General features: G+C 32.7%; 1 protein-coding gene across 1 annotated transcript in view; it reads left to right on the top strand.

Moving 5' to 3' along the window:
* The window catches only part of LOC129227572 (tRNA (guanine(26)-N(2))-dimethyltransferase-like), a 44,761-nt gene extending 32,047 nt beyond the window's left edge, over positions 1-12,714 (top strand). The window contains exons 11-15 of the mRNA XM_054862154.1: positions 930-1,038; positions 3,813-3,873; positions 4,215-4,344; positions 11,136-11,235; positions 12,617-12,714. Of these exons, the coding sequence (XP_054718129.1) occupies positions 930-1,038; positions 3,813-3,873; positions 4,215-4,344; positions 11,136-11,235; positions 12,617-12,655 (439 nt within the window). The 3' untranslated portion in view covers positions 12,656-12,714. The remainder of the gene's footprint in view (positions 1-929; positions 1,039-3,812; positions 3,874-4,214; positions 4,345-11,135; positions 11,236-12,616) is intronic.
* The last annotated feature ends 3,415 nt before the right edge of the window (positions 12,715-16,129 follow it).

The following is a 16,129-nucleotide window of genomic DNA, read 5'->3' as shown; positions in this document are numbered from 1 at the left end:
CACTATTGTTATTTGAGTACCTCATGAAGAATGAATCCATGATTTTTGAAAAGAGATAAAAGTTTTTTTGTCAGTCAGGTCTGTAAAGATAAAAAAAAAACCTTCTCATTCTTTCTGTAAGTTACCGCCCTATAGCCAGGGCTAAGGCAGATATACATGAAATACACCGCCAGCTCAGTCAATTCCAGCCAAGGACTGCAGTTTCGTGCTAATACTCATCTCACACTCATACATGCTATCTCATACTTGTTTGAAAAACATGTCTTCTCTCTTTCTGTAGAGAACTTCCCTAGATACATTTATCCTACACTTTCCAAGACATATAGAATTGCACTAACAAAACAAAGTATGGTGCCTGACTCCAATGAATAAAAGCTGTAATTCTCTAAAAATAGCTTTCTAGAAGAGGATCAACTGACCAAGAAACCACAGCGTAAAATTCTGAGAAAAGGTCAATAGGAAAGAATGTGGGTTGCAAAAATTGGACTAGAATAGTAATTGGATGTGGGCTTATTATGATTCTGCAAATGTGTGTTTAGTTAGAGAGGTTTTCGCCCATTGATACTAGAATTTGGCCAGCCATAAGAAAAATTAATGTTGAGTTACCTGGAAAGTTGAGTTATCCAAGTGTCGAGTTACGGAAGTTTCACTGTAATTATTTGTTTAAAGAGAAATTTCTTTGAAAAAAAAATTGTGCTGAAAAATATTTTTTAGCTATTTTCTAATAGTTTGCCTTTGCTTGTGTAAAATATTCATTGATGGTTTTTTTTACATAGTTGTTGAAGCACAACAAATAAAATGAAATTGATTGAAGTTTTTTGTTTTATGAAAAATATCTCACATAAAGAGTATGCATATTGGTTATAAATATAATTGTAACATAACTTTTGCCTGTGCTTTCAGTGAAAAATACATTTTTTATTTCTTAGATCTGCCATTTTGAATGCTGGTTACAGGGTTTCCATCTCTCATGCTTCCCCGATTTCTATTAAAACAGATGCCCCACAAGAAGTCATATGGGACATTATCAAAGCATGGGTGAGCTTGTGTGCCTTTTTTATAGTTTCTGTACCTTAAAAAGGCATATTATGATTGCTTTCTCTTATGTAACATATTTCTGTTGCTGGCTACATGTGCTGTAGCCAAAATACATTGTATTATTTCAAACAGAATTACCGGAGTTGAAATGCATTTATTGTGTAAATTATTGAATATTAGAAGCCTGTCCCGACCTAGTTTGGGTTTAAAAAAAACCTATCTATCTTAAATAAATATTATAAAGATACTTTTTAATTTGAAAATTTGTAGTAAGGAATATTTTTTTGTTTCTCTTTTATGAGGTTTGAAACGAATTGATTTACCTCATTTCCATATCAAGTCAGACTGACATATAATTCCCACTGAACAATACAATCTTCCCATATGTAATGTTTGCATTATGTATCATATAGTTGTTTGTATATTTGATGATGGTGATTGCATAAGAAATTTTCATTGGAGGAACTTAAATTGGAAAAGGAAATGTAGAGGGACCATGGGGATGCAAAGATTATAAGCCAACTAATATGCTGGTGCTGTAAGAACAATACTCGAAATCACATTATTCTGTAGTGAATTTAATTGGGGTCCAATTCCATTGAAAATAGAAGACAAATTAAAGTTGTGCAATCAAATTATTGGGATTTCGCCTTTAATTTTAGAAGCATGAAGAGAAGTCTAGAGGAGTATCCTATTGAAATTCTCCCAATTGCCTGTTTTTTCTTGTTAAACATACGGAGTTTTTCTGGAAGAGATATTCAAAGCAGTTTAGATGTGGAATGGTCAGTTTTATCTAAGTCTCTGCAGTTCCGTAAAGAAAAAAAAAACACGAGCCTGCTAGTTGATTTTTGAAGTGATTCGGTTTTTTTACTGTTTAATTATTTAATTTTTTTCCAGTTCCGGGTATGCCGATCAACATTAGTTTACATTCCTGGTTATCCTGTACCATGTTTTTAATCGAATTTTTTGTTGATTATCTGCCGTGTTGGCAAACAAAAGTCACCCATTGCATGTCAGCTTCATTCACAAATTTTGCGTTTAATTTTTTTATTGCTTGACAATGAACAACAATCTTAGTATTTCTGCTGACGCTCTCCTTGTAATATGTCGTCAAAGAGATATTTTTTTAATGTTTGCCATAAAGCAATTGAGTTTAAAGGTTAACATAAAAGTTGAAATAGTTGTAAACAATTATCTGAGTTTAGAAGCAGAGTCAGAAAGTTTCATGTGTAAGCTAAGGTTAGTTTTCAAAGTATGTTGCCGTCCATAAGACCGAGTTCTTTATATTCTGTTTGATAGGTTGGCAGTATCTTTAATTGTTAATTGTCATTGTAAATATATAGGACCACAAAATGTTCTAATGAATTCTTATGTAACCGACTTCAGATTAGCTATCAGAATGAATATTGTATTTTCTACTTAGAGGTGACTCTTTTTCAATCCCGGGATGGCTTTCAACATGTTGTACTCGTTTTCTTCATGAAACTTGCTTTTTTTCATATGCCTCCATTTTGATTTATTTATTTTTTTTTTTAGAAATTTCCTTCTGATAGGATATTTGTGAGCTATATTAGTTTGTTATATCGTTTACAAATGCTTAAATATGGTCATCATGAAGAATAGTTCCACAAGTAATTTGTATTTAAAATTTTTCTTCTTCTTTGTCAAATTCTTCCCTATCCACTGTTTTTTTTTTTTTTTTTTGTAGTTTTAACTTTGAAAATACGGTAATTGTGTGCAATCACTCTTTCAGAATTTTCTAACCTAAGTGTAGTTAATTGAATGCATGCAAAATTACAACTTTCAGAAACACAGGTTATTATCGCTTATATACACTACATGCTTGAATTCAAAAACTTATTTTCCCGAAGCAAATCGCAGTTATATCATTCATTTAATGAAATTTTAAAGCGTAAACAGCATGTGACTCTTAATGGTTTGAAATGTTTTAGGCTAATAGAATGCTACATACCTTACCTTCTGCAGCCTTAAACACATGAAAACATTTCGATGGTTGGTTCTCCTGCTGGCATTGTAAATTTTTCTAATTTCTCATGTGCCCACCCCTCAGCATTTGGTTTGAAGGCGAACCTTTAGCCATTCTGTCATTGCGAATGCGGGGCAATCAAGGTTTGTTTTTACGTATATAAGAACAAAACAGTACAGAAAAAAACTGGTAGCAAAGAGAACTTATTAGTTTTAAAAATAGTATCAAGACATATATGCATAATTAAAAGCCTATGTCACTCTGTAAGAACGCATCTTTTGTATAGTAAAGGAATTTTTCAAATATATATATATATATATATATATAGGTGCAGTGGTTCCGGAGATTACCGCAAACATATAAGCATAGAAAAATCTGCTCTCTTTCTTTAAAATAATAGTATAGATATACACTTCTGATAAATTTGTGTTATTATAAAGAAGTTCAAAAAGTTAAATTAATGGTGTTCAATATACATTCATTTTTAACAGCTAACTTAGTTTATTTTAAAATGTGCTTCATAATGTGCATCTTTAAATTTTGTATTAGCTCATTTATAACATAATTTTAAGTTTTTGTAATTATGTTTTTTTAAAAAAACATTTGAATGATCCCAAAATGCAGAACTTTTACTACACTCAAACACCTGCCTTAAAAATACATAATATTTCTCAAATTGTTTATTATTGTTAATATTTTTCTTCAAATATATTCATAGATTTATTTATCACTACTTAATGTTATATTTTTTTAAATCATCAATTAATCTTCATGGAATATTCTACAGGCTAAACAGCACCCAGGCAAGAAAACCTTTGAAAATGAGCCATCTAAAACCATAATGTCCAAAGAACCAAGGTATTGACAACATTTAAATTTGGGCTTAGTTGTGTAATTCTTAGTTTGTTTATAATTTTTCATTTTTAAAATATTCATAACATTTGTGTGTCTACGGAAAAGTTTTTTTTTTATATGAATTATGACCCTCAGTCCAAATTCAATTTACTGCTCTATGTTTTGGATAATTCTTAAATTGTTCTTATTTACATACTGGTTACATAGGACATTCACTTTCTTGCTTAGAATATTGTTCATCCTGTATATATTAGAATAAATAAATAAGAATCACATGCCTTATATCGTAAAAATTTAATGTTACTGCAATTTGACTAATGATTTTTGCATTTTTATTCTGCAGCATCAATGTTTTCTTTTGACCCCCATCCGGATGCTGAACCGAAGTCTCGAACAAATAATCTTCTACGGTTTCAAGTTAATCCGACTTCCAACTGGGGTCCGAAATGCAGAGCAACGACTAGGTATTGGTTATGTATATTGCTGTTATTTTAGATAACTTTGAACAATATGATCTTTGTGCCATTTCATATATTTTCAGTGTATTTGACTGACCCAATGATACACTCTCCTGGCAAGGTTACAATATCAGTTTTTAGTATACCGTATTTTTGGGAGTAAGCGATGCACCCAGCATAAGCTTTGCATCGAAATATATATTCCTAAAAAAAGTAATATATATTCGTATAAAAAGTTTAATGTATGCGCTGCACCCAACTTCTAGCTTAGCACCTAACCTCTAGCTAACATTTGCAGTATAACTTCACAATCGCTGAGGAGCCATGTCTAAAAGAAACTCGGGGGAAAATATCCAAAAAAAAAAAAAAAAATCAGCAAAGAATACACAAACAACTGAAAAAAATGCGACAATGTATACAGGGTTCGTACGCCCTTGAAAAACCTTGAAAAGTGCTTGAAAAAAAAAAGTTCATTTTCAAGTGCTTGAAAACCTTGAAAAAGTTTTAAAACCTTGAAAAAGTTTCTTAGTGTTTATATTCTCTCAAAAATCAACGAATTGTGCTTAGAAGTTTTAAAAAAGTATTTCACCACTGCAATTTTCTGAACATGTGCTCAGTATGCAACATCGCGAAAAATTGCTTCTGTGTTTGGATTTCGATCCTTTTGCATCTTGTAAATATTTTGATGTTTTTTACAACCGAAAGATATTTTGACATATGGTACCTTAGATTAGTTTATTTTTTGTTTAATTTCATTAATTAACAAAGAAATTAATTTGGAAACCATGACAACATTGAACTTACTCGGGTTTCGCGGAAAATTGCTCTTGTGTTTGAAATTTCAATCTTTTTGCATCCTGCAAATATTTAAATATTTTGGCTAATCAAATGTTAGTTTCGCATATGCTACCTTAGATTAGTATATTTTTTGCTTAATTTTAATAAAAAACAAATAAATTTATTTCATGGGAAACATGCCACGTCGAACAAACTCAGACTTTGCGAAAAATTGCTTCTCGTGTTTGAAATTTCAATCTTTTTGCATCTTGAAAATATTTAAATATATTCACTAATCGGGTGTTATTTTTATATTTGCTACCGTAGATTAGCATATTTTATGTTTAATTTCAGTAAAATATAAGTTTATTTTATGGGAAACATGACAACATTTAAACTTAATTCGCGAAAATTTGCTTCCCTTGTTTGAGATTTCAATCCTTTTGCATTTTGTAAATATTTTATATTTTTTGGCAATTAGTAGTTATTTTGACACTGCTACATCAGATTAGCTTATTTTATTTTAATAACTAAAGAGTTAAAGAATTTATTACCTTGGTCTTGTTTAATTATTTGCTTATTTATTTTTGCAATTTTGAATGATTATCTTTACCTAATTTTTGGTCATAACAGATTTTTTTTAAAAAAATTTAAATTTCAGCAGTTGAGCACCTAACAAATTAACTTAAAGTTTGTATTTTAAATATAAAGTTGATTTATACAATTTTATTTATAAGTACATCATTTTTTATGTCTGCTAAAATAAATAAGGTGTATAACAGGGGTGGTTGTGTTATGATTATTCACTTGAAATCCAGTAGTGTTCGTTTTTATGCTTTTACCTCCCTATATCTCCAATTTTCCCCCTTTTCCTCAAATGTTCAAAATTACTACTTTATTAAGGTTGTGGGTACTTGGAGCTTACTGAAAGAGGCTTTAATCAGCAAAGGGGTAGATAGCTTAAGGAGGGTCATTCATCTTCATTTGGATCTAATAAATTGACCAGTACCAGCCTAGCTAGGCCCAGTACCTGTTGCTGGTTATCAACAGGCACTGGGCATTGTATTTTAATGCAGAATATTTTGACTTAATAAACCATTTTATGAATTGTATGCATAGCAAAATTTATTGTTGTACATATGTATATTCAAGTAATGGGGTCTTAGTTTTAAAAATTAGTCCCCCCCCCCCCTCGCCCCATTTTGCTCTTTGAAACTTTCAGGTAATTTTTTATGAACTCACAAATCACAATTACACCTGAATATTATTGCCTTTCTAATTTAAATTCTAATTTCAACAATAACCCATTTTTTCCCAAAATAAAACTACTTTTGTCATAATATATGTCAACTTATTGTGAACCTTTTCAATTTTGAAATATGGCTCTATAAATCTGAACTTGCACATTTATTGTCTATTGCAAGTTAATCAATGAAAGCCGAATAGGCTCAAGTTTGCATTCAGAGTATTTATCACTGCTTAAGCTGCTTTTGTATATTTTGAGGTGTAGAGACTGGACTGTGGACTTTCATAAACTTTTCTTACTTCCTAATTTTTAAATTTACTCGAGGACAGTTGAAATGCCTTATTGGCTGAACAGCTAATAAATACATACGAATAATTGATTTGCATACTTATAAATGATTTGCAAACCTAATATTTTAGAACTTAATAGTGCAAACTGAAATAACTTTCTGGGTAGTGTTTTTGTCCTAACCGCCCTTATATTGTAATAAACCACTGTATAGATATTGGAAATAAATGTTGAAACCAGGGGGGGGGGGGGGAGTGACTTCAAAAACTCCTCTCTGGCAATGCCATTGAACATGGGTATTTTAGTTTCTTCCCATAAAAGTTAAAAGCACTTATGAAAGGTTTTTTTTTTAAGTATTAATTTGCTGATTCTAGAAAATATACAAACCTCTGACTGCTGCAACCTTTGAAAAACCTCAAAATCAAACCTCTTGGTATCTGCTTCTCTTTATGACCAAACTTTTCAAACATTTTCAGAAAAACTTTCAACGCAGTAGATCGATCTTTCATCAAAGTGTCTCTCGTTGTAGAAAAAGCAATTTTGTTTTCCTATACTTTTTTGTATTATTGCCTTATTTCTATGTTTGTAGTAAATGAAATCTGCATACAATATTTTTAGTACAAATTTATGATATTGCCTTGAAAACAAAATTTTTTACCTTGAAAAGTACTTGAAAAGTGCTTGAATTTTTTTCTGCCTAAAGGGTATGAACCCTGGTATAAGATAAATAAATACCTTTGTGCTGAATAGTAAAGTAAGAAATAACAACGTGAAAATGCACAAATTACAGATGTTGTTATTTCTTACTTTATGACAATGGATGTTTATTAGGGGATGAGACAAAGAAGCAAATTTCCAATCAGGGCACTTGACATCCCATTTTTGTGAGAGGGGTAAGCCCCTTTACAGAAGTGGGTGTCCCTCCCCTTATGCTTACTGTACTACTACTCTTGCTTATAATGCTCCACTTCTTTTGTCTTCCCTACCCAGTTTCTCCTTCGCTTCCGTGGGCTCGCCCACATAAAACAGCCACCTAGTGGCGCACACAGGAATTTTGCAAGGGGAGGGTCCAGAGAAAAGTCTCATTTTCATGTCACACCCCAATATGCGGTCAAACATACTTACTTGATTTTATTGGTTCCCAAGAACACAAACAGTAAAATATAAATTTTTGAATGAATAATTAGCATTAATTAATACAAAATATTTATAACAGATACTTAATTAAATTATCAGAAAGCACAAGAATTTATGAATTTACTTTTCTCATAATTCAAAAAATGAATACAGCTAAGCAAATTCAGATAATAAGAAGCACCAATCTGAAGAGTAAGAAAAGCATTTTAATTTGTAATTACAAAACTAAAAACACCATTATTACAGTGTATCTGCCTCTATAGGATTAAAAAATATTGTTGAATAAAATCTAGTTTTCTAGTTCTTTTTCGATTTTATTTATAACTTCCTCTTCGTCAGTGTTTGATGGTGACATTGCTAGAATTCAGCAGTAAAGTTCCATTATTTAAAAAATCTTTTAACAAGAGGATTTTGTTTTTTTCGCTTATTAGAACTGAAATTATTATTACATTTGTAAATGGAATATTGGTTTGGAATTATTTTACATTTTGTATAAAATGCATAGAATCATAATCAATCGAGAGAAAAAAAATGCAAGAGCTATGGGAGGGGTCCAGACGCCCTGGAATCCTCCCTTGTGTGGGCCACTGCAGCCACCACACTTGTTTTTTGATTGCTCTTCCACAGTGAAACAGATGCATTCGGTGACTCACCTTCTCCCTTCCTGTTTTACTTGTTGCCTAAGGTAGAAGGATCTTGTAGGGTAAATAGAAGCAATGTAATGCTATCTATTAGTCACATTTTTAACTTTTTAGAAAACAATTTTTAAGTTTTTTTATTTACTTGTAAAAAAAATGAATCAAAGACTATCGTATCTGCAGCACCCATTAAGCGCCACATCGGCAGTTTTTCGTTTTTTTCACGTATGCACCACAGCGCTGATGTCCACAAACGTGCGCTTTCCCATTAATTTCTTAGGCAGATAGCATGAAATAAGGCTTTGTGAATCTAAAAAATATTGCTAATAGAAGTGTGGTAAATAAATTAAATGATAAAATAAATATCGGTAAAAATTAGAAAGCAGGGATTTTAGATGAGGAAAATGTGTGTCTGTCGGTCTGCCTGCCTCCTGCCCCCAATACCTTTTGAGGGAATAGTCTGGTTTGAACAAACTCTTTTTATGCAATATACCACACAGTCCATTTGTCACATCCAGAGACTACCGTTTCGTTCTCATTAGAACTCGTCAGTCAGGATTAGTGAATAACGGAGCTGGAGGCAGATGTCATCTCATTAAAGCTGAGAGTGCCAACAAACCAGTAGAAAATATAAAATTATCTCACTAGCGAGTGTCTCCAGCATGTTGCGGTTCGACTCATGAGAAGGCAGAGTTTGAGTATTTAGCTGTAAGTTACCACCCCTAAGTTAGTCAATAATCCTGACTAATGAGTTCTGACAAGAACGAAGCTGCAGTCTCTGGACGTGATAACTGGGCTGTCTGGTATATTGCATGTAGTTCTGCTTTAGCCCTCCAGCTTAGGGCGGTAAATTACTGCTAAAAACTCTTCTTATGGTCAAGCAATCTTAGCAGGGCCTCCTCAATCCCATATTTCAATTTTTGATTGAAAAAAAAGTTCATTCAAATTTGAGCAGTTCAAAAAACTTAACAGTAGTGCCTATGAGGAAATTTAAGGCAATTATAGATTCCTAACTTAAAGGCAGATTTGCTTCAAACAAAGTATTTTGGTAAAGGATCTTGTTTAAAGAACAAGTAATTTCTTTTTTTTTTTTTTTTTTTTTTTAATCTTCCGAATTTCTTCTCATTTCTGGGAGGGGCTTAAACACTTTGCCCCTCCCATGGGTACGCCAATGTATAAGGCTGTAATTGTTCCTTGTTTTAACAATGACATATGGGATCCAATACAATGAGAAGTTCAATTTACAGTGTGATAATTTTCTATGTGATTCATTGTCTCTATGTTGATTCATTGTACAGTAAACTCCCAATTATCCGCAAGCAGATAATTTGCGAGTCAATTAAGAAAATGTATTTTCGCTGTGACAAAGAAAAAAGTTATGACTGATTTGTTTGAAAAATTTTAATTTGAAAGTAAGTTGGTTTTATTTAATTTTTTGTTGCTTTCTTTATCACTCCTATATTTATTACTTCCTTTTTCCAAAAAAGGAAGTATTGTATTCGTGAAAAAATTTTCACTCAAAAATCGACCTTAATTTCCATTTTACTCACTCCCGAATGAATGATGAGGTTTTTTTTCGACTCGATTGCACGTGGATAAGTAGATAAGAACGTATAGACACACGAAAAAACCATTTTGGTGATTCCCGAGTTAATTACAACGAGTTTTCTTGTAACGTCTGTATGTACATATTTATGTGCGTATGTATGTCGCATAACTCATGAACGGTAAGTCCTAGAAAGTTGAAATTTGGTACCTAGACTCCTAGTTGGGTCTAGTTGAGCACCTCCCCTTTTGGTTGCATTTGGGTGTTTCTAAAGGGGTCTTTTGCCCTTTTTTTGGGGGGAAATCATTGTTAATTTCGATGTAAACTCAAGTGGTGTTACAATTTGGCAGGCACTTGGCGATATATTGCGAGTTTTTTGGTCATCAAGTTTTGTTGCCAACTTGGTGACAAATTTGGCGATTTTTTTTTTTTAAATCTGATTTCAATTTGGCTACTGTTAGGGATATTTAGAGAGTAAACTATTGAATCACATTAAAATTGCCAGTAATGGAGAAATGACATTAAATTGGAGTAAAAAAAAGTCATGTGATGCACACATCAGCTCGTTTTTTTATTGATGTTAAGCTCTATTGTCCATAAAATGCAGCTCTACATAATGTTACTGTTTGTACAAAGTTTTGCATTTTTACTGTTTGTACAAAATTTTACAAATCAGTACAGTCAAGTTGTTGAACAAGAAGAACTTTTGCCTTATTTCCACCTCATTTTTAGTCTTTTTGAGGATTATCTGCAATTTTCGTCATCAACGGAACTTGTGTCACCTAATCCCACAGGTAATCGGGAGTTTACTGTAGTTGATTCATTGTACTGCATTTGTTAATTTTAAAAACAATTCATTTTATGTTTAAAAAAGAAAAAAGTATATATTTTTAATGTCTTGCAGCTATTAGTACTAGGATCAAAATGTTTATCTTGTTTGTCTTTTAACATAACTTTGTGTAAATTGTAAAAAAGCAGTCAATAGAGTTTCTAACTCTATTTTATAACTTTATTTGTACTTTGCATGTTGTTGTCGTTTTACTCATAACTTTGTATACTTGATCCTCATTAACAAAGTAAAAAAATGTTTCTTTCTGTGTAATTAAAATTGAAAGTAATTTTTAAAAAGAGGTTTTTAATGAAAAATAATAATTTTTTCTTTCAGTCTTTTTGAAGGAAAAGAAGGTGAAAAGCGTAAAAGATATCAAAATAAGAGGCAGAAAAAAGACAGTGAGGATCATGAAGCTGTAAGCAAAAAAATTAAGGTGATTGATTAGTCACTGGGTTTTCTTTCTTTTTTCAATAAACTTTGACTCATCTTTCCACTGAAATAATTGTTTTTTTCACCATTTCTGTCTTTGTCATTATTAATCTAACAAATTTTAAACTGAACGAGGCAATGTTTTTTTTCCTTATTCTTTTGTATTTCCTATGCTTTCACAGCTTTTAAAATTTTCATCTTCCTAAAATTTTGCTAATTACTTACCAATTCCTCTTTAATAATAACAAAATCAACAGTATGTCTGTATGTCTGTTCGTATGTTGCGCTTGATTTATTTTTGTGATTTTTTTAATCAAAAAATGCTTTTAAGAAAAATATATAGTGTTCATTCTTCAAAACAACTTCCTCGTAATTTTTTCTTCTTAGAAGACATAGCAAGTGTGACTGTCTCATAAATGTGCTTGCTGATTGGCAAAAAATAGTTATAATCACTTCAATTTTATACCATACTATGCAAAGTGATGCAAAAAGATAAATGCAACTCCCAGCTGCTATATTTCCTGCACTATACATTGTACTTGAATTCTGTAAATTACATGTCACTGAGTTCGCCGCCACTGTGATACGGTTTAGTAAGTCCCTCAAATCTGTGGAAAGAGGTGGTATGTAAACAGCATCTTTTATAAACCTCTACAAGAAAATATGGCAGGATGTGTGTTTAGGGGGCCAGAACTGAAGTGCTGAATCGCTTACAACTTAGTAAAACAACTGACGCACTTCCTGACAGTATGGTTCTGTAGCACTTCAGTGTTAGTATTCAACCTAACAGTAGATGCCAGGCAGAATTCAAGTACAACGTATACTGCAAGAAGTATAGCAATTTAAAAGTGTGTCCGTCTTTTTGAATAACCTTGTAGATTACAAATTTTATGTTCATTGAAATTTATTTTGTGGTTGGTGTGTGCTATTGGTTTTTCATAGTACAAGAGCATGAATCGGCTGTTTGCTGCATAAAAATATTGGTTTTAAATTGTCCTTAAAAAAACATAGATGTTGCATTTATTTTTAATAATTATATTTATTTTTAAAAACTAAATTTTAGATTAATCAGATTTTTATGATCTTGAGTTTGAGGGACCTTTTATACTTGCTGACTGGAAGTTCCATGGTTAATCCCATTGTCAAAGCATCAACACTTTTGAGTTTAAGCAATGACATCTTATTTAAAAGTGGTGGTAATTCGTATTTGAATGATCCTTTTATAGTAGAATACAGTAGGGAGATATATTACAATATATACTAGGTTCCTTTAATTGGATTAAATACAAATATTGAACCTTGTTTCATTATATTGTACATTTTTATTTATGTTATCGTGTAGTATTTATTCATATTTTATAAAAATTCATTGGATATCTCTTTAGGTTAAAGAAGAATCAAATATAGACAACTGCATAAAGTAGTTTGACTGAAATATTTTTGTACATAAAACGATGTGTAATAAATATTTTATTAGGAAAAAAAAACTGTTATCTGCACTGTTTTCTTACCATTTTTATTTGAGTTGCATTTTTCCTCATTTTTTACTGTGAATTTGAGAACACATATTGCAACATATAATTTAGATTTAGAGGTGTAAATAATAAGTTTTTACTTTATTGAGAGATTTTGCATGCAACATATTTGTATTAAAGGAGCATACTTCACTACTTTTGTTAGTGTACGCAAACTGCACATGGCGTAGTTGGGAGAAGTGATCCCAGCCAAATTAGAATTCTTCAACTCAGTTGATTATGGATTTTCGTTCTTCGTCAGTTCCCCTATTACGTATGGCTCACCCCTGATGGTTCAAAAATTATGGCATTGGCAGCTGAGGCTAACTTGGAGAAAAAATCGGTCTTGAGAAACATTGAGAGCTAATGTATCACCACTGTTTTTTTTTTTAAAAAAAGAGAGAAAATAGAGTATTGTTATTTATTTATTTTTTGCTCCATAATCTAAATACTGTATAGGATATGGCCCAAAATTGGGTAACAACTGGACCAACGCAGTTCTGGATTTTGGAAATGCTGAATTTAGGATCTTAATTTAGTATCATATTATTTTTTCATTTGTTCAGAAAAATCATTTGAAGTTTAAGTAGACATTCAACTCCAGGGAATATTTTTAAACTTTCAATTTTGATATCTGCCAATTCTTTGACAATTATTGTTTTATTCTCACTAATTCAGATCATGGAGAGAACCCAATTGCTTTCCTTGTAATTTGCATAGATTAGTGAGAGATACCGAGAGGGCTAGGGTCGGTGGTACTGGACCCCTGAAACAAGAGAAAACGACATGCTCCACAACTTGTGTGACACAGCGGTCCACTGTCAAACTGCTGTCAATGTGTACCTTGTGCGTCCTGTCATCAAACATGTTGCTACTTCAAACCATGACATCTGGTGCATGACCAGTATTTCGCTTGGCGAAATCGCTGGTTCTGTGTAATCGTATCTGGGTCGCAGCATAACCATCAACAGCTGACATTTCCCTACAGATAGAAGTGAGAACAATCCGTGAACAATACCTGATGCCAATTCATGGTCCAGGTACGATGACACTAACACCATACCAAGTATTTAGCCATGAGCAGCCAACAATACCCCTGTGGCTGGTACCTGTGCTCATAACTGCACCGGGTATTATATGGTTTACGGTGGCATGTTGTTAGAATGTTTGTTCTCTGGACTCCCTGCTCCACATTGATGGGAGCTTGACAGCGGACCTCTAGGTGACTCACACAATTTGTGGAGCCTGTTCTTTTTTTTCAGGCAGCACCCAACACGGTATTACAGCAAGACAATGCCAGACCGCATGTTGCAGGGCAAATTTTCTAAGACTAACTAAGTTGAATGTCCTACGCTGGCCGGTAGCATGACCTTTCCAGATCTAAATCCCATCCAGCACCTGTGAGATTTCATTGGACGTGACATAAATGGAGGACCACTGGCACTATTTATTGTTCATCGGCGCCCATTAGTGGATGTGACTTGGCTAAGGTTACCTCGAGAAACCATCAAAGAATATTAATAACATGCCTTTCCAGATTGAGGCATGTATAGCTCCTGACACAGGCACATTAGGTACTAATTAAATTGGTTAATTTTTAATCATTTTTGTGTTTTTCAATCGTTTGATTTAATTGTCCATCCCACCACTATCGCTCCTGCAATTTTCATGTCGCAAAAGACATTTTTTCTTAGTGTTGGCATTTCACTTTTGAATAGTATATTAAAAGAGTTTAAGAAAAGAAATTTAAAAAAGAAATTAGTTAGAGTTTTCCTCTTAACATTTTTTTCCCATTTTTATTAAAATGAGTTCATTTACTCAAGAAGTGTTCCTTTCTTCTGTTCAGTAATAAAGACTATTTTTGAAAAACCCTTGACTCAGCATTCTGGATAGGGAAGGCACTGGTCCTGTGGATCCTATCTAGTTGGGCCACTGAGTAGTATAATATTCGAATTGCTATAAAGATATTTAAATAAAAGAAACTATGCTACTCTTTATGCATTTTAAATAGAATTGAATTTCTAATGTGCACTTGAAAGTAAATGATGCGTTACCTAGTTATTCTTATTCATTTGTTTTTAATTAGTTTCATTTTTCATATTAATCAGTTTGAAAAATATTACATTCCATAGAGCAGGAGTTAAAATGGAGGGAGCAAACCCAATCATTGCCTTAGCAAAAGCGGACCCAAAGACCCCAAGTCACATGACTCAATGACGACGAATGGTTGGCACGCTTTATGTGAAACAGGTGAAAGAAACCTGATTTCTTCCAATGCTTTGCTTTAAAATCTATCACGTGACTTGGGGTCTGGGTTTCATGAATGTCTTCACCCCCTCCATTCCATATCTTCTCAATGTTACATTCTAGTTAATACAGTGTCATAACAGTACAATAGCCCTTTTCGAAATATTCTGCTTTGCAGGGTTCGTACAGGTCATGGAAATCCTGGGAAGTCATGGAAAAAATATAATCAAATTTCAAACCTGGAAAAGTCATTGAAAAATTGAAATTTTCATTCAAAGTCATGGGAAAATGTTCTGAGCAAAGAGAAAGTAACAGTAGTGCAAAGAGCATTAGAAATCTAGAGTGATTTAACAGTATTACACATATAAAAGCTATAAAACTGGAAAATTGAACGATCCCAATAACAAATCTGAGTTTTGAAATCTCATTGCATCCACTTCTGTCGCAGCTGCCTGTCTTTTTTGCAATGTGAGTTTACTGCGTGGACATCACTCATTTTGTATTTACCATTATTTTCAACTCTTCTTACATTTTATATTCTGTAGTAGCAAACTTGCACGTTCATGGTTTTACCATGCCCACTCAAAAAACGCAATTCAATTGCATCTGCCTTTGTTTCCAACACTCCTAAAAACTTTATTGTTAAATTTATCAGAGTTTATCTTATTTTGTTGAAGGTTTTAGAAAATAAAGATCTTTAGTCGGGAGATAGAATACAGAAATAGGGGAATTTTAATACTCTACAAAAGTAGTGCCCAACATACGGCCCACAAAACTAATCCATGCAACCCACTGCAGCGTTCAGTGTCAGGAACACGGGCGTCATTGGTACGGGGGACAGGGGGGACACGTCCCCCTCAATATTTTGAACTCGTCAAAAGTCCCCCTCAATATTTGAGAATAATAAATGTGCATACAAAAAATTCCTGTTTTACTCAATTGTGACAAAAAAAAGAAGAAAAGATTTGGGACCAAAATAGAGCTGCTGATCTACCACGAAAACGAACAGAAGATGACACCCCTTGTCCAGCAAAAACTGCCTTGTCTAGAACATTTGAGGAACCATCTGAAAGTCAGTTGATTCCCACACTGTTCGCTGTCCGCTTACTTGCCTTTTTTGTCCTCTACTTCTTTTTC

Source organism: Uloborus diversus, chromosome 8, assembly GCF_026930045.1.
Source record: "Uloborus diversus isolate 005 chromosome 8, Udiv.v.3.1, whole genome shotgun sequence".
NCBI classification, from domain to species: Eukaryota; Metazoa; Arthropoda; class Arachnida; order Araneae; family Uloboridae; genus Uloborus; species Uloborus diversus.
This window is presented reverse-complemented; position numbering and strand designations above follow the sequence as displayed.